Here is a 17441-nt window from a genome sequence, read left to right as displayed (position 1 = left end):
AGGGAGGGGGTGTTTGTAACCAAAACCGGGTTAAAATAGGCACCCTTAGCAAAGTTGGGGAGGGAGTCTGGAGAGGAAGGCCGTCGGGTTTGGCCAGGGGTTTTGCAGCCGAGGGGGTCTCCTGCTCGGGGGGCTGGGCGCAGAGTACAGGGCGCCGGGCGGGCACCCGGGAGCCGGTGGCTTTGGCGTGATCGGCGGCTCTAAGAGCGCCCAGGCCTCCCAGAATCAGGAATGTGAGCTGCTGCAGACAGATCGAGGGAGGGTGGGCTCCAAGACCCCCTCCCATCCCCAAGAGAATCTGCAAACGACAAAGCTTTTAAACAAACAGCTTTAAACTGGAACTACAGGGGGATTTACCCAACGGTGGGGGAGGCGCCCCTTGGCCGGCCCGCGCTGCAAGGGTTTTCTTTGTAGGTTATTTTTTGGGGGGTGGGGGTGGGGGGAAGCTAGGAGTAGAAGCGAGACCCTTGATCCCTTTCCTTCCCCTCTTGACATCCCCCAAATCCCCCACGCCAGGCCACGTCCTCGGGCTGCAGGATCTCAGGCCAGGGCGTTGGAAAATGAAACCAAAGCTTGTTTTGTAGGATTCTTTCCAGTCCTTAGGCGAGAATGCCACGTCTCGGGTCCTCGGACTTGAGCTCTGGGACTCATAGTGCCCCCGGGGGGAGAAAGGGGGGGGACCACGAGCCTCTTTAAAAATAATAAACCCGCTTTGGACCCTCCCTCCTCCCACCCCCAGAAAAACACCATTCCGTCGGCGGTTCAAGGCGAGCTCAGGAAAAACCAAACTCGGAAAAGGGAGGCGAGGTCTCCAAAAGGTTAAATATTAAACTTTGCGGATCAGATAGTGCCAGAGTGTTTTGGGAGATACTTCGGACCGCTTGTGGCAAGGCTTCACGGTTTTAAACCCCGGAGCATCTGACGCCCAGAAATAAAATACACTTAAGAGGTTTGTATTTACGCTGTCCGGGCGCAGCCGAGGAGCCCTGCCCGGTTTCGGGAGGACCCGGCAGCCGCCGAGGCAGAGTCTGGGCTGGGGCGCAGCGCGCCACCGCCGCCGGTCACTTTTCCGAGCCAGGTCCCAGGAGCCTGAAGCCGCCGGCGGAAGGAGTATGGATTTTACTTTTCACTGAAAAGGGGCTACTCCCAATTTCATTTCTGGCCACTTGGTCGGCACCCCCCGATCCTGAAAGGCGAGGCGACTTTCTGAAACTTATCACTTTATTTTTTTTTCCTTTTTCCTTTCCCCCTTTATATTTCTTCCGCGGCCCGTCTCCTCCCCGCCAAGACGCCGTGTGCGCCGCCTCGCGCAGCTCCGCCTGGCCGCCCGGAGGGGCCCCACCGCCGGCCGCCTGTGCGCCCCGGGCCGCGGGCCCGCAGCCGAGCGCAAGCCCCGCTGGCCGCCGCCATGCACGCCGCGGAGCCCCCGCCGCCCGAGGACTCTGGGACTACGCCGAGGCCGGACTTTTAGGTCCCACTGAGCTAGGCCTGCGGGCCGGGTGGGGGGCTGGCCGCGGCACTCCCGCGGAGGATGGATGGCCGAGACTTTGGGCCCCAGCGGTCCGTGCACGGTCCCCCGCCGCCGCTGCTGTCCGGCTTGGCCATGGACAGCCACCGCGTGGGCGCGGCCACTGCCGGACGCTTGCCCGCCTCGGGCTTGCCCGGCCCGCTGCCGCCCGGGAAGTACATGGCTGGCCTGAATCTCCATCCGCACCCGGGTAAGTGCCCCACGCCCTGCCCGTCCCCTCCTGTCTTCCCGGGGAGATCCACTCGGCGGGGTCCTCCTGTGACTCGCGGCCGGGGCTCGGCGACTCTCCTTCGGCCGGCCACAAGGGTGCGGGCGGACTCAGCCCCCAGGGCGGGGAAACTCCTGGCCCCGGAGCCGAGGCCAGTCCGGCGGCCCCGGCAGTGGAGAGGGGCGCGCAGTTCGGTTGCCTTTTCCTCACCGTGCCCGGCCCTAGTGAGCCGAAAGTAGGTGCCGTAGCACGAGCCACCGGGGGCGATTCCAATCCCCGGGGGCCCCAGCGACACAAGCCTGGGCTGGAGTTTTTAAAATCTGGGCGAGAAAAGAACAAACCGGCCCCCTCACCCCGCGAGACACCCGCTCCCCGAGCTCGATTCTTTTTCTTGGCAAACGCCCCTTTTGGCGCCCGTGGGCCCTCCTGGGTTATGTTTCCAGCTCCACTACCCGCGCCGAGCCGGGGCCCTAGCAGTTACCGAGCGCCGGGGGATGCGGGAATAAGGTGACCCCAGCTCTGGGACCCTGGCCTCTGGGCGGGCGGGATGCCCCTTTCTTCCCGGGGAGAACGGCGGCCTTGGGAACTAGCACCCTGTTAGGAGGGCGGCGACCCGGGCCCTCGGGGACCCCGTGTTCTCCGGCGCTAAAGAGTGCAGAGGCACGGCAGGGACGCCGAAATGCGGCCACCACCGTCCCGAACCTAGAGGGAAAGAAGAGAGCGGGTCGGGCAGGGCCCAGGCGGCGGAGGGGAAAACCCTGCTGCGGGAGGCGGTCGTCGAGAAGGTCCCGTGGTCTCCGCCATTTCCCAAGAGGGGCTGCCCAGGCACGGTGGGGACGGTGTCCGGGCGGGCGCTTCGCCGGGGCGGGAGATGATCGCTCCGGTCAGTCCGCGGCCGCTGCAGCCAGCGAGGCGGGAAGGAACTCGGGGACCTCCAGACCATCCCGGCCACCGCCCCAGGACACCCGGTCCCTCCTCCCGGGGCTGCCCTGGCTTTTGTGCTTGGCGTCCCAAGTCTCGACTTAAAAAAAAATCCACATCCTCTTCGAATTGCAGTTTCGGATTTTTGCGATTTCCAGAGTAGCCCCCGATACTCCCCTTTCCTTGGGGTCTTGCAGGAGACACCCCAGGCCCAGGGCTGCTGCCTCGGCCTTGCCCCGCCCGCTCAGCGGAGCTCGCCGATTTTGCCTCTGTCTTTGATTTTTCTCCTGGAACTTTTCAGGAACTGGAGTCCCGGGGGCTCGGCGGGACAAAGAGCCTTTGTGAGGCACCGGACGGGGGAGTGGCGGGCGCCCGGGGGCCAGGAGCTCGGAGATCCCCGTCGGCCGGGGTGCCAGAACCTGGTCTTGACCCTCGGACCTGCTGGTGCTCCTCCGGAGCTGGGGGCGCATTCCGCCTGGGGTCTGCGACCCGGGCAAGGGTTTGTTCCCGAGTGGTGTGTTGTGGCGAGGGAGGGGTGTGGGGGACCCCCGAGTAAGAAATTGGGGGGCAGCCCTGGGGTACAGAGGCCATCTGAGCTGTCCCCTTCTGCGCTCCCCACAAGTTCACTGTGATGTGTGTGTGCACGTGTCTTTTGGGTCATTTGGTCCAGCCCGGGGTGGTGGCGGGGGGGCCAAGCCTGGGAATCGGTGCCCGTGTCTCTCTGACTGGCTAGGCCTGCGCTTGGCTTTTTCGAGGCTGGGAAGGGGCGTCGCGCACTCCCCGCCTGCGATCTGGCTCCGGCCTGGCAAGGCAAACTGCCCTAATGCGAAGCAGTGAAAACAGCTACTACTCATGCATGAGTGCACCGTGCCAGGGCCGCGCCTAATCTGACGCAGCAGTCAGACGGCCTAGTGCCCATTTGCTGGATGGTGAGGCTGAGGTGGAGGGAAGGCCAAGCCTTGGAAGCCCAGCGGGAGGTAGCCTCGGAGTCCTGCCTCTGCGCACCTTCTGCGCTCACTGGGAGCTGCCTGACTTCTACACGCCGAGGCTGAGGTCGGGGAGGAAACAGCAGGAGGACTGCTGCCGCCCCCTGAATCCCGTGCTCACCCGGGAGGGAAAGGTGGGGGCCGGTGCTGCTTCTGGCTGCCCCCCTCCCCAACTTCGAGTGGCCGCACGGAGACCTCGGACCCCAGGCCAACGCCCAGAGCCAAGCCCGTGCTAATCCCATTAGCCACGAGTTGGGAGCAGCTCCCATTAACTCTCTGCTTGGAGCTGGGCCGGATTACACATTCCTCAGCCCAGCACACCCTCCCCCTCCCGGGTTTTCTTTGTGGGGTGCAGGTGCTAAATTTTCCCTTCTGACGCACCTCCCTCTCTTCCTTGACTGTCGGCACCTTAGGTCTTGCCAGCTTTATCAGTCCCATCTTTATTTGTTTATTTTTGTACCGGGAAGTCCTGAGTGGTTGAGCCACTTGCTTGGGGTCACACAGCTAGGGAGAGGCACATTACCCTTGGGCTCTGCGGACGTGGATGAGCGCTGCCAGGGTTTATAAGCCCCTCCTAGGCCGAGGGAGGTTCCCCAGAGAGAGCTCAGAGCTGGAGGGGCCCTCGGAGAAAGATTCTCTGGGAGGAACCCCATCCAAGCTAGCATTGACAGCCATCTGCTGGGGAGGGTCCTCTGGAAGAGCTGGTTTCTGCCTTATGGGTCAAGATGGAGGGGTATGGCCTCTTCCTCTGCAGAAGAGGAGGTGATTTTAAGAATGAATGGGATTTGGGATCAGGAAAGGGTGGTTTTTTAAGTTTCCTATTACTTGAGCCTTGCTACATTGTGAAGAAAATAGCCACAGCCTGATCGGGGAGATGGGCATGTAACTGACAAGCACCTGGGGCTTGGCTCTGTGCTCTGGGCTTGGGAGGCCTGGACTCAGTTGTCCTCACAGGCTGCAATTAAAGAGTTATTAGTAGGATTTTGTACTTGGATGTTTATTCTCCCTGCCCCTCGCACCCTAGGCTGGCCCTGGGAGGGTCCATGAATAGAGGGTGGGACTCAGGGATCTGGGTGGGGAGGCCCTGCTGGCCAGCCGTCAACAGGGGGCCATGGACCTTCTCCAGGGTCTGATCAGATCCATCTCTGGAATCCAGTCTGTCAGCCTACTGGGATTGATTTGGAAAGATTCATCAGTGAAGACCGCTGGCAGAGTGATGGAGAGATAAGGACGATTTGCGAGGGGCTTCCTTCTCTGGTTAGAGGCGACAAGGGAGGCCCTGGGAGAGTTCTGGAATCTGGAAGGGCCACTTGGTGGGGAGGAGGCTCGCTCTCTTGGTTCTTCAGCTCTTAACACCGGTGCTTTCCTTCTTTTCTCACTTGCTCATTTACTCAGCAAATAATTTCCAAGTGCTTCCTGCGTGCCAGGCACCACTTGGGTCCCAGGAATGCGGCAGTGAACCCAACAGACAAAGATCTCTGCCCTCATTGGAGCTCACGTTATTCCGGGGAGTCGGAGTGAACACACAAATCCCAGAAGGAAATTTTTTTTTTTTTTTTTTTTTGAGATAGGGTCTTTGTCTGTTACCCAGGCTAGGTAACTAACCTCTCACTGCAACTTCCACTTCCCAGGCTCAGTCCATCCTCCTCCCTCAGCCTCCTGAGTAGCTAGAGCTACAGGCACGTACTACCACACCTTGCTAATTTTTTGTATTTTTTAGTAGAGGTAGGGTCTTGCTATGTTGCCCAGGTTAGTGTTGAACTCCTGAGCTCAAGTAATCCTCCTGCCTTGGCCTGCCAAAGTGCTGGGATTTCAGGTGTGTACCACTGCAGCCAGCTGATTTTGTTACTTAAATTTTTTTTTTTTTTTTTTTAAGAGACAGGGTTTTACTCTGTCACCCAGGCTGGAGTGCAGTGGTGCAATTATAGCTCATTGCAGCCTCAAACTCCTGGCCTCCCTACCTTGGCCTCCTAAAGTGCTGGGATTTCAGGTGTGCACCACTATACCCAGCTGATTTTGTTACTTTTAAAATTAATTTTTTATTTTTTATTTTTAGAGACAGGGTTTTACTCTGTCACCCAGGGTGGAGTGCAGTGGTACAATTATAACTCATTGCAGCCTCAAACTCCTGAGCTCCTCCTGCCTTGGCCTCTTGAGTAGCTAGGACTATAGGTATGTATCACCATGCCTGGCTAATTTTAAAATTTTCTGTAGAGATAGTGTCTTGCTGTGTTGTCCAGCTGGTCTCGAACTCCTGGGCTCAAGAGATTCTCCTGCCTCAGCCTCCCGAGTAGCTGGTACTAAAGTCCAGCTCCAGGCTGGAGTGCAGTGGTGCAGTCTTGGTTCATTGCAACCTCTGCCCTCCTGGGTTCAAGCGATTCTCCCTCCTCAGCCTCCTGAGTAGCTGGGATTACAGGTGTGTGCTATGACACCCAGCTAATTTTTTTATTTTCAGTAGAGACAGGGTTTCTCTGTGTTGGCCAGGCTGGTCTCAAACTCCTGGCCTCAAGTGATCTGCCTGCCTTGGCCTCCCAAAGTGCTGAGATTACAGGCATGAACCACTGTGCCTGGCCTCATTTTAAAATTTTCTATAGAGACAGGGTCTCCCTGTGTTGTCTGGCTGGTCTCAAACTCCTGGGCTCTAGAGATCCTCCTGCCTCAGCCTCCTGAGTAGCGGGGACTACAGTCCAACGCCACTATGCTTGGTTAAGCAAATGATTTTTTTTTTTCTTTCTGAGAGGGAGTCTCGCTCTGTTGCCCAGGCTGGAGTACAGTGGCGTGATTTAGGCTTACTGCAACCTCCGCCGCCTGGGTTCAAGCGATTCTTCTGCTTCAGCCTCCCCAAGTAGCTGGGATTACAGGCACCCGCCACCACACCCAGCCAATTTTTTTTGTATTTTTAGTAGAGACGCGGTTTCGCCATGTGGGCCAGGCTAGTCTCAAACTCCTGACCTCAGGTGATCCACCCGCCCAGGCCTCCCAAAGTGCTGGGATTACTGGCGTGAGTGAGCCACCACGCCCAGCTTCAACTTATTTTTAAGTGAAAGTTTCCCAACAGTGAAAGTTGCCAATTTTCCCTGGACAACCAACTGGAGAAAGGATTCTCATATTGTTTTGTAATCTGATGTTTAAAAATGTGACACTACACTGTGGAGTCTTATGCAGGCTGGGCGCAGTGGCTCACTCCTGTGATCCCAGCACTTTGGGAGGCCGAGGCAGGCTGATCACCTGAGGTCAGGAGTTTGAGACCAGCCTGACCAACATGGCGAAACCCCGTCTCTATTGAAAATACCAAAAAATTGGCTGGGCGTGGTGGCGGGTGCCTGTAATCCCAGCGACTTGGGGAGGCTGAAGCAGGATAATCGCTTGAACCCGGGAGGCGGAGGTTGCAGTGAGCCAAGATCACGCCACTGCACTCCAGTCTGGGAGACAGAGACTCCATCTCAAAAAAATAAATAAATAAATAAAAAAGGGACACAGACCATGCAGAAAACAAAATGGTAAAGGTCTGGTCTGGTCCGAGAGGTGAGGGGCTGTATCAGCGCAGCCCACCCCCACCCAGCTGATCTGGAGGGGTGACCTTTTTCCTGCATGCAAAGGGCAGAAAAGTGTGGTGAAGGTGGACAGAACGTAAAAGTCAGAACCCGGCATATCTGAGCTGGCAGAATGGCTGTAGCTGGTGGGAGGGGATGTGGGGGAGGTGGGATCCTTCAGGTCCCTGAAGGCCAGTCATGAGGTCTTGGAATTTTAAACTGAGGAATGAGGAGGCAGTGGAGGGTTTAAGTGGAAGGAGTAATTGAAATTGAGGGACGTTTCACAGAACTGGTCTGGACTCTTAAAAAAATGTCAATGGTATGCAAGGCAGAGGAAGGCTGAGAACCGTTCCTGATTTTAAAAGAGACTGGAAAAATGCTACTGCTAAAGGCAATGTGTGGCTCTCGATTGGATCTTGGGATCAGGGAAGAAATTGCTCCAAAGAACATCATTGGGACAATTGAGAAAACTGGAATACGGACTGTACATTAGCGGATAGTAACAGATCACTGTTAGGTTTTATGAAGTGGATAACTGTGTGTGGTTGTGAACGTCCTTGTTCTTAGGAAATAAGAATACTGAAATGTTTACAGGCAAGGGTCATAGAGTCTACAACTTGTCCTCGGAATGGTTCAGGAAAAGAAAAAATATATATATGGGAGACGATGGTACATCAAGTATTACATCAAAAAAGCGAAGTGGGGCATGGGGTTCATGCCTGTAATCCCAGCACTTTGGGAGGCTAAGGTGGGTGGATCACCTGAGGTCAGGAGTTCAAGACCAGCCTGGCCAACGTGGCGAAACCCCATCTCCACTAAAAATACAAAAATTAGCTGGGTGTGGTGGAGGGCACCTGTAATCCCAGCTACTTGGGAGGCTGAGGCAGGAATATTGCTTGAACCCAGGAGGTTGCAGTGAGCCGAGATCGTTCCACTGCACTCTAGCCTGGGAGACAGGATGAGACTCCATCTCAAAGACAATGAAAAAATAAGACAGTGAGAGAGCAGACAGTTGTTGGATCTGGTGAAGGTCATAGGGCAATTCGTTGTACTATTTCTTTTTTTTTTTTTTGAGACAGTTTCTCGCTCTGTCGCCCAGGCTAGGGTGCAGTGGCCGGATCTCAGCTCACTGTAGGCTCTGCCTCCCGGGTTTACGCCATTCTCCTGCCTCAGCCTCCGGAGTAGCTGGGACTACAGGCGCCCGACACCTCGCCTGGCTAGTTTTTTTGTGTGTGTTTTTTAGTAGAGATGGGGTTTCACCGCATTAGCCAGGATGGTCTCGATCTCCTGACCTCGTGATCCGCCCTTCTCGGCCTCCCAAAGTGCTGGGATTACAGGCGTGAGCCGCTGGGCCCGGCCTCCTTGTACTATTTCAAACTTTTTTCTGAATTGGAAATGATTTCAAAATAAGCATTTAAAAACAACACTAGGGGCTGGGCATGGTGGCTCATGGCTGTAATCCCACCATTTTGGGAGGCCTAGGCGGGTGGATTGCTTCAGGCCAGGAGTAGGAAAGAAGTCTGGGCAACATAGCAAGACCTTGTCTTTACAAAATGTTTAAAAAATTAGTCAGGCATGGTGGTGAATGCCTGTAAGTCCCAGCTACTTGGGAGTCTGAGATGGGAGGATTGCTTGAGCTCCAGAGACCGAGGCTGCAGTGAGTTGTGATTGCACCAGTGCACTCCAGCCTGGGCAACAGAGTGAGACCCTGTCTCAAACAAAAGAAATGAGGCTGGGTTGCTAGCCAGAGACAGTCTGGTAGACGAGGAGAGAAGCAGGAGATAATTAAGGAGGTATTGGTGACCAGGGAGGGAGGCTGGAGGTGGCCAGGGTTCTGTGCCCTTTGGAGGTTGGGCAAGTAAGATGGATGGGGAGAGGAGGGAAGGAGGAAGGGGAACTGAATGGCTTGGGTCTGAGCCACTTGTGGAGGGATGGGGAGGGGCAGATTTGAGGAGAGGCTGGGGACTGGGTATTCTTGGTTTGGATGTGGCCGGCGGGGGCTGCTCTTGGCTCCCCATCATGAACCAGTCTGTGGTCTGGTCCGACTCCTCGCATCCTGTCATGTGCTGTAGCCTTGTCCTCCAACCAGACCCTTGCCCCGGCTTTTCAGGCATCCCAGCCCAGCTTTTTAGGGGACAGGCTGGAGCTGTTCTCAGCACAGGTCTCGGGCCTCCCCAGGGCCTGCTGGGAGCCCTCGTCAGTGGTCAGTCAGGGCTAGGGTCCTTACCACATCTTCTGCCCGCAGAGGCCTGGCATGTGCCTTGGGAGGAAGTCTAGGCCACTAGGTGGGAGCCACTCAAGTTCCTTGTCACCTCTCCCAGGCCACCAGTGTACTCAGCATTGCATGTGAGGTTTCTTCAGGCAATAAGGAAAGTGGTGGACCCTCAGCCTGGGGGGAAACCCTGACTTCCCACATCCTCACCAACCATTTGACACATTGCTGAGCCTTTTGGGGGTCCCGGGAAGCTCCTTGTAATCACCAGATAGAACATTGCTTCATCTAGAGGAAGGAGGGCCTCCAAGCTGAGGTGTGGATGTTGCTCCCCCAGTTAAAGGGCATGTGATGACTTTCTAAACCTCAATTTTTTCATCTATAAAATGGGTTCATTAGAGTGAATGAATTCATTTGGTGGTTGTGAGGTTTTTGTTATTTTGTTATTTTTATTTTATTTTTTTGGGGACAGTGTCTTGCTCCGTCTCCCAGACTGGAGTACAGTGGCGCAATCTCAGCCCACTGCAACCTCCACCTCCCGTGTTCAAGCGATTCTCCTGCCTCAGTCTCCCGAGTAGCCAAGATTACAGGCGCCTGCCACGACTCCCGGCTAAATTTTGTATTTTTAGTAGAGATGGAGTTTAACCATGTTGGCCAGGCTGGTCTCAAACTTGTGACCTCAGATGGTCCACCCACCTTGGCCTCCCAAAATTCTGGGATTACAGATGTGAGCCACCATGCCTGGCTGAAAATTCATTTCTTTATTTTCTGGAGTTATTGTCTTTTTTTTTTTTTGGAATTTATTAGAATATTTGGCTTCCAGTTTCTCTCTCTCTTTTTTTTAAGAGCCTGGGTCTCGCTCTGTTGCCCAGGCTGGAGTGCCATGGCATTCTCGTGACTCACTGCAGCCTCAACCTCCTGGGCTCAAATGAGCCTCCCACTTCAATGCCTCCTGAGTAGCTAGGACTACAGGTGCATTCCACCACACCTGGCTAACTGTTACATTTTTTGTAGAGATGGGGTCTCTCGCTATGTTGCCCAGGTTGGTCTTGAACTCCTGAGCTCAAATAATCCTCTTGCCTGGACTTCCCCAAGTGCTGAGATTATAGGTGTGAGTTACCTCGCCCAGCCAGCCTTCTGGTCCCTTGATAACGTTTTTTTCATTTGTTGTATCTACTGGATGAGCTGCTTTGTTTTCTTGGAGATTTCCTTCCTGGAATTTTCCATCTTCCTTCTCTAGTCTGGTTGGCCTGGTTCTTGGGTGTGCTGTAGAGCCATTGTTCTTCAAACTCCCTTTGCCTCTCTGCTGTGTGTCTGATTCCCTTGCCTTCCCGTTTCCTGTTTTACTGCCTCCTTTCTGTAGAGCACATCCTGCAGTGACTTTCTGTGAAAGGGTCCGGCAATGTTTTTGGGGCCTAGTATGCCTGAAAAATGCTTTTGTTCTACCTTCACACTTGAGTGCTATTTGGGAAATACTTTCCCTTTCCCTCTAGGAATTTTGTTTTTCTTTTTTGATGAAGTCTTGCTCTGTCACCCAGGCAGGAGTGCAATGGCGTGATCTCGGCTCACTGCAAACTCCGCCTCCCGGGTTCAAGCGATTATCCCGCCTCAGCCTCCTGAGTAGCTGGGATTACAGGTGTGAGTCACTGCATCTGGCCTTCCCTCTAGGATTCCGAAAGAATTGCAACATCACCTTCCATATTCCACTGTTACTTTTCAGGAATATGATGCCATTTTGAGTCCTGATCTTTGTGTATGAACCTCCCCCCACCCCCTTTCTTTCCTTTTCTTTCTTTCTTTCTTTTTTTTTTTTTTGAGATGGCATCTCACTCTGTAGCCCAAGCTGGAGTGCAGTGGCATGATCTCAGCTCATTGCAACCTTTGCCTCCTGGGTTCAAGTGATTCTCCTGCCTCAGCCTCCCAAGTAGCAAGTAGCTGGGATTACAGGCATGTACCACCATGCCCAGCTAATTCTGTATTTTTTTTAATGGAGGTGGGGTTTCACCATGTTGACCAGGCTGGTCTCAAACTCTTGACCTCAAGTGATCCACCTCCCAAAGTGCTGGGATTACAGGTGTGAGCCACCATGCCCAGCCTTCTTTCTTTTCTCTTGTCTTCTTCTTCTTCTTCTTTTATTATTATTATTATTATTTTTTGAGATGGAGTCACACTCTGTTGTCCAGACTGGATTGCAGTGGCGAGTTCTCAGCTCACTGCAACCTCCGTCTCCCGGGTTCAAGCGATTCTCCTGTCTCAGCCTCCCAAGTAGCTGGAATTATAGGCTTATACCACCACACCCAACTAATTTTTGTATTTTTAGTGAAGATGGGGTTTTACCATGTTGGCCAGGCTGGTTTTGAACTTCTGGCCTCAGGTGATTCACCCATCTCGGTCTCCCAGAGTGCTGAGACTCCAGGCATGAGCCACTCCGCCTGGCCACAGTTATTGTTATTCTTCATCACTCTTCTGAAATTTCATGTTGATGTGTTTTGTTACGGGGTCTTTTTGCGTTTACTGTCTTGGGTGCCGTATAGACCGTAGCAAACTGGAAACTCAAGTCTTTCAGTCTGAAATTTTTTGTATTATTTTTATTTTTAAATTTCCTTCCCAGTATTTTTGCTCTTCTCTCTAGTATTCCTATTAGTTAGGTATCCTGGGTCTCCTGGGCTAATCATTGAATTTTCTTTTTGTTTTTTTTTTTGAGACAGAGTCTTGCTCTGTTGTCCAGGCTGGAGTGCAGTGGCATGATCTCGGCTCATTGCAACCTCCGCCTCTTGGGTTCAAGTGATTCTCATTCCTCAGCCTCCCAAGTACCTGGGATTTCAGGCGCGTGCCACCGTGCTTGGCTAATTTTTGTATTTTTAGTAGAGATGGGGTTTTGCCATGTTGGCCAGGCTGGTCTCAAACTCCTGGCCACAACTGATCCGCCCACTTCAGCCTCCCAAAGTGCTGGGATTACAGGCGTGAGCCACTGCACCTGGTTTGATTATTGAATTATTTATTTTTTATTTTATTTTATTTATTTATTTATTTATTTATTTATTTATTTTGAGACAGAGTCTTGCTCTGTCACCCAGGCTGGAATGCAGTGGAGAGATCTCGGCTCGCTGCAAGCTGTGCCTCCCAGGTTCATGCCATTCTCCTGCCTCACCCTCCCAAGTAGCTGGGATTACAGGCCCCCGCCACCATGCCTGGCTAATTTTTTTTTTTTTTTTGTATTTTTTAGTAGAGATGGAGTTTCACCGTGTTAGCCAGGATGGTCTCGATCTCCTGACCTTGTGATCCACCCGCCTCGGCCTCCCAAAGTGCTGGGATTACAGGCATGAGCCGCCACGCCTGGCTGCCTTTTGTGTTTTCTATGTCTTGCAGTTTCTTCTTTCTGGGAGATTTTCTTAATATTTTCTTAATGGTATCTTCTAACCTTTCAATTTTTTTTTTTTTTTAAGACAGGGTCTCCCTCTGTTACCGGGGCTGGAGTTCAGTGGTGCAATCACTGCGCTCACTGCAACCTCGAACTCAAACGACTGGGGCTCAAACGATCCTCCTGCCTCAGCCTCCTGGGACCACCACGCCTGGTGCACACCAATTTTTGTAGAATTTAATTTTTAAATTTGAGCTATCATTTTTCTGTCCCAAGAGCTCTTATAACCTGGGTGCTCTTTTTTTTTTTTTTTTGGAGACGGAGTCTTGCTCAGTCGCCCAGGCTGGAGAGGCTGGAGTGCAGTGGTCGAATCTCAGCTCACTGCAAGCTCCGCCTCCCGGGTTTACGCCATTCTCCTGCCTCAGCCTCCCGGGTAGCTGGGACCACAGGCGCCCGCCACCTCGCCCGGCTAGTTTTTTGTATTTTTTAGTAGAGACAGGGTTTCACCATGTTAGCCAGATGGTCTCGATCTCCTGACCTCATGATCCGCCCGTCTTGGCCTCCCAAAGTGCTGGGATTATAGGCTTGAGCCACCGTGCCCGGCCTCTTTTTTTTTTTTTTTTTTTTTTTTTTTTTTTTTGAGACGGAGTCTCGCAGTCGCCCAGGCTGGAGTGCAGTGGCCGGATCTCAGCTCACTGCAAGCTCCGCCTCCCGGGTTTACGCCATTCTCCTGCCTCAGCCTCCCGAGTAGCTGGACTACAGGCGCCCGCCAACTCGCCCGGCTAGTTTTTTCTATTTTTTAGTAGAGACGGGGTTTCGCCGTGTTAGCCAGGATGGTCTCGATCTCCTGACCTCGCGATCCACCCGTCTCGGCCTCCCAAAGTGCTGGGATTACAGGCTTGAGCCACCGCGCCCGGCCTTTTTTTTTTTAAATAGCATCCTATTCTTGTTTCATGGATACATGATATTAATTGTATTTTTTTCCCCCTGGCATTTTCTTCTTTCTTTTTTTTTTTTTTGAGACGGAATCTCGCTCTGTGGCCCATGCTGGAGTGCAGTGGCGCGATCTCAGCTCACTGCAAGCTCCGCCTCCCGGGTTCATGCCATTCTCCTGCCTCAGCCTCCCGAGTAGCTGGGACTACAGGCGCCCGCCACCGCGCCCGGCTAGTTTCTTTGTATTTTTTTTTAGTAGAGACAGGGTTTCACCATGTTAGCCAGATGGTCTCGATCTCCTGACCTTATGATCCGCCCAACTCGGTCTCCCAAAGTGCTGGGATTATAGGCTTGAGCCACCGCGCCTGGCCCCTTTTCTTCTTTCATGCATTGTCTTTGTTTTCTGAGTCTTTTTTCTCTTTTCTCTTTCACCTTGGAGACTTCCCGCGGGCACCTGCCAATGATCATTCTCAGTTGCCCCCTTAAGAAAAAGCAGATGGGATTCAGATGTAAGGGTGGGGCTTGTTGGCCACTGAGGAGCTTCTTGAATGTGCTCTGTAAAAAGATCTTTCTTTGTTGACCTTGTAAATCTCACAGGCAAGAATTCACCGGTTTCTTGCCTGTTGACGTTGAAGCCAGGCTGTTCCTGTCCCAAGAGCTGAGTGTGCATGTTAAGGTTGACGATTCGCACTCCGATTCCTGTTTTTCGTTTGGTCCACACCCTAGTCCTGAGAATGCATACCCTCAATGTTCCATCTTTCCCTAGTAAACAGAGGGATTAGTGCTTCTGTGGTGAAACCAATTCTCTTGTCGTCAGCTTTTCTGTGAACCCTGGCTTTGTAAAGTACCTGTAGGTATTAAGGATCTCTGGGTTCAGTCTCCAGAATTGCTGGTTTCCTGATTGCTCCAAGCTTAAGTGTTTCATTTCCCCACTCACCACCATGCCAAGCTGCACATCTTCTGTTGCTCTGCTTTCTTGCTTCCAAACGGTTTTTTTTTTTTTTTGAGACGGAGTCTCACTGTCACTCAGGCTGGAGTGCAGTGGCATGATCCCGGCTCACTGCAACCTCCGCCTCCTGGGTTCAAGCAATTCTCCTGCCTCAGCCTCCTGAGTAGCTGGGATTACAGGCATGCGCCGCCACACCTGGCTAATTTTTATATTTTTAGTAGAGACGGGGTTTCTTGTTTTTTTTTTTTTTTTTTTTTTTGAGACGGAGTCTTGCTCTGTCGCCCAGGCTGGAGTGCAGTGGCCAGATCTCAGCTCACTGCAAGCTCCGCCTCCCGGATTTACGCCATTTTCCCGCCTCAGTCTCCCGAGTAGCTGGGACTACAGGCGCCCGCCACCTCGCCTGGCTAGTTTTTTGTATTTTTTATTAGAGACAGGGTTTCACCGTATTAGCCAGGATGGTCTCGATCTCCTGACGTCGTGATCCGCCCATCTCGGCCTCCCAAAGTGCTGGGATTACAGGCTTGAGCCACCGCGCCCGGCCCTGAGACGGGATTTCATCATGTTGGCCAGGCTGGTCTCGAACTCCTGACCTCCGGTGATCACCCGCCATGGGCTCCCAAAGTGCTGGGATTACAGGCGTAAGCTATGCTCCTGGCCAGGGGGATGTTTCCTTTTTCCTTTCCACTTCTCTCCTGTTTCGCTTTCGTTCCTTTTTTTTTTTTTTTTTTTAAAGACAGAAGTCTTGTTCTGTCGCCAGGCTGGAGTGCAGTGGTGCCGATCTCAGCTCACTGCAGCCTCCGCCTCCCGGGTTAGGCGCGCACACCACGCCCAGCTAATTTTTTTTTATTTTAGCAGAGATTGCGTTTCACCATGTTGGCCAGAATGGTCTCGCTCTCCTAACCTCGTGATCTGCCCCTGCTGCGCCCGGCCACTTTCGTTCCTTTTGAAACTGTATTACTGTCATTTTTGTGAGGTTCTGGTGTTTGGGAAAGGATTTGTAAAGATCAAACACCGTGCAGTCTCTTGTAGGTCCACACTCCTCCTCTTGCTACTTTCTCTGGGAGACCTGGTTCTTCTGTCTCTGCTAAGAGGCATCTGATGTCTTCTAGCTTTTGCCGGAGCAGTTCCTAGAAGGTCCTCCACCCCTACCTCTTTTTCCACTCTGGGAGGTGGAGTCTCCGTAGGGGGGAAACCAATCACTGGGGAAATCCTTTGTGCTTGCTTGAGAATTGACAAAGTGTGGAGCCCTAGGGGCAAGGCTGAGATGGACGTATTTGCATATCATTGGCTGGCCTGAGGCCTTGACCTCTCCTTGGCCGCCTTTGGGATTCCCTTTATTTAAATTCGAGCACTTATTTTGTGGGCTGGGTACCTGATTGGAGCAAGACAAAGTTCCTGCCCATATTTGAGGATTGGGGCGGGACTGGGATTAAGCCAGAATTGCGGGCTCGTGCTGTGGTCCCAGGTGGGGAGTAACTGGGAGCCCAGCTTGATGGATATTTTTTGGAACTCTGCTCACCTGGTGGGGAGGTCAGAGATGGCTTTCCGCTGGAGTGGAGGCTGGAGGTGTAGGAGGGGCAGGATGGGGTGAGGAGGCTGGGGTGGGCCTCCCTTCTCCCTGGGGCCATCCCCCAGGCCCTCCTGGTGGGGCAGGGTCGAAGCAGGTTGATCGGGGCTGGTGGCTACTGCAGTCTTGGTCCTGGTTCTGGTCCCAGCATAGCTTGGAGGAGACTGCAGCCTCGGACTCTCACCTGCCTCTTTTCTGCGCCGATGGGAGCTCCAGGATGGCGGCAGTGGCCACGGGTCCGATGGCCCAGCCGCAGTGCCAAGGACGTGCAGGGTGAGCCCCTATCCCACCACCCCAGTCTCAAGCTCTGTCACCTGAGGGGAGGTGGGGTGCCGCAGACGTCCCTGCGAGGCCGGGACACAGAACCTTGCCATTTTAGGTTCAGAGTGTGAGATGCCCACCCCAGGTCCCACAGCGGGAGGTGAGGGGGTCAAGGCCCTAGCTCCCTGCAGGAACACTGGGGACTGGCAGGGAGATGGGGGTGTTGATAGGAATTTGTCTTTTTTTTTTTCTTTTTGGTTAATTTTTCTTTTCTTTTTCTTTTTCTTTTTCCCCCCCGCCCAGAGACAGAGTCTCGCTCTGTCGTCCAGGCTGGAGTGCAGTGGTACGATCTCGGCTCACTACAACCTCCGCCTCCTAGGTTCGAGTAACTCTCCTGCCTCAGCCTCCTGAGTGGCTTCAATTACAGGCACCTGCCACCACACCCAGCTAATTTTTGTAGTTTTAGTAGAGATGGGGTTTCACCCTCTTGGCCAGGCTGGTCTCGAACTCCTGACTTCAGGCGATCCGCCTGCTTCTGCCTCCCAAAGTGCAGGGATTACAGGCGTGAGCCACCGTGCCCGGCCTCTACTTTCTGTGTCTACGGATGTGAGTACTGTAGGTACCTCAAAAGTGGAATGACACACAGTATTTGTTTTTTGAAAAATTAAAAAAAAATTTTTTTTTTTTGAGACAGAATCTCGCTTTATTACCCAGGCTGGAGTGCAGTGGTGCAATCTCGGCTCACCGCAACCTCCGCCTCTTGGGTTCAAGCGATCCTCTCACCTCAGCCTCCCGAGTAGCTGGAATTACAGGTGCCCGCCACCACGATGGGCTATTTTTTGTATTTTTTGTAGATGGGATTTCACCATGTTGGTCAGGCTGGTTTCCAACTCCTGACTTCAAGTGATTTGTCCGCCTCGGCCTCCCAAAGTGCTGGGATTACAGGTGTGAGCCACCACGCCTGGCCCTAGTATTTGTTGTT

The 17441-nt window shown here is 53.3% G+C and overlaps 1 protein-coding gene across 8 annotated transcripts in view; it reads left to right on the top strand.

Moving 5' to 3' along the window:
• The window catches only part of TNRC18 (trinucleotide repeat containing 18), a 123355-nt gene that overhangs the window by 1058 nt on the left and 104856 nt on the right, over positions 1-17441 (top strand). For 6 of the 8 annotated variants that reach the window (XM_033193086.1, XM_033193083.1, XM_033193085.1 and 3 more), the window contains exon 2: positions 1289-1718. The exons of 1 other annotated variant lie outside the window; for it this stretch is intronic. In XM_033193086.1, the coding sequence (XP_033048977.1) occupies positions 1532-1718 (187 nt within the window). In that variant the 5' untranslated portion in view covers positions 1289-1531. Of the gene's footprint in view, positions 1-469; positions 950-1288; positions 1719-17441 lie in introns of those variants that run through there. One more of the 8 variants, XM_033193081.1, reaches the window with a different exon arrangement.

The sequence above is a fragment of the Trachypithecus francoisi genome, unplaced genomic scaffold (genome assembly GCF_009764315.1).
Source record: "Trachypithecus francoisi isolate TF-2019V2 unplaced genomic scaffold, Tfra_2.0 Lachesis_group4, whole genome shotgun sequence".
Classification (NCBI taxonomy): domain Eukaryota; kingdom Metazoa; phylum Chordata; class Mammalia; order Primates; family Cercopithecidae; genus Trachypithecus; species Trachypithecus francoisi.
This window is presented reverse-complemented; position numbering and strand designations above follow the sequence as displayed.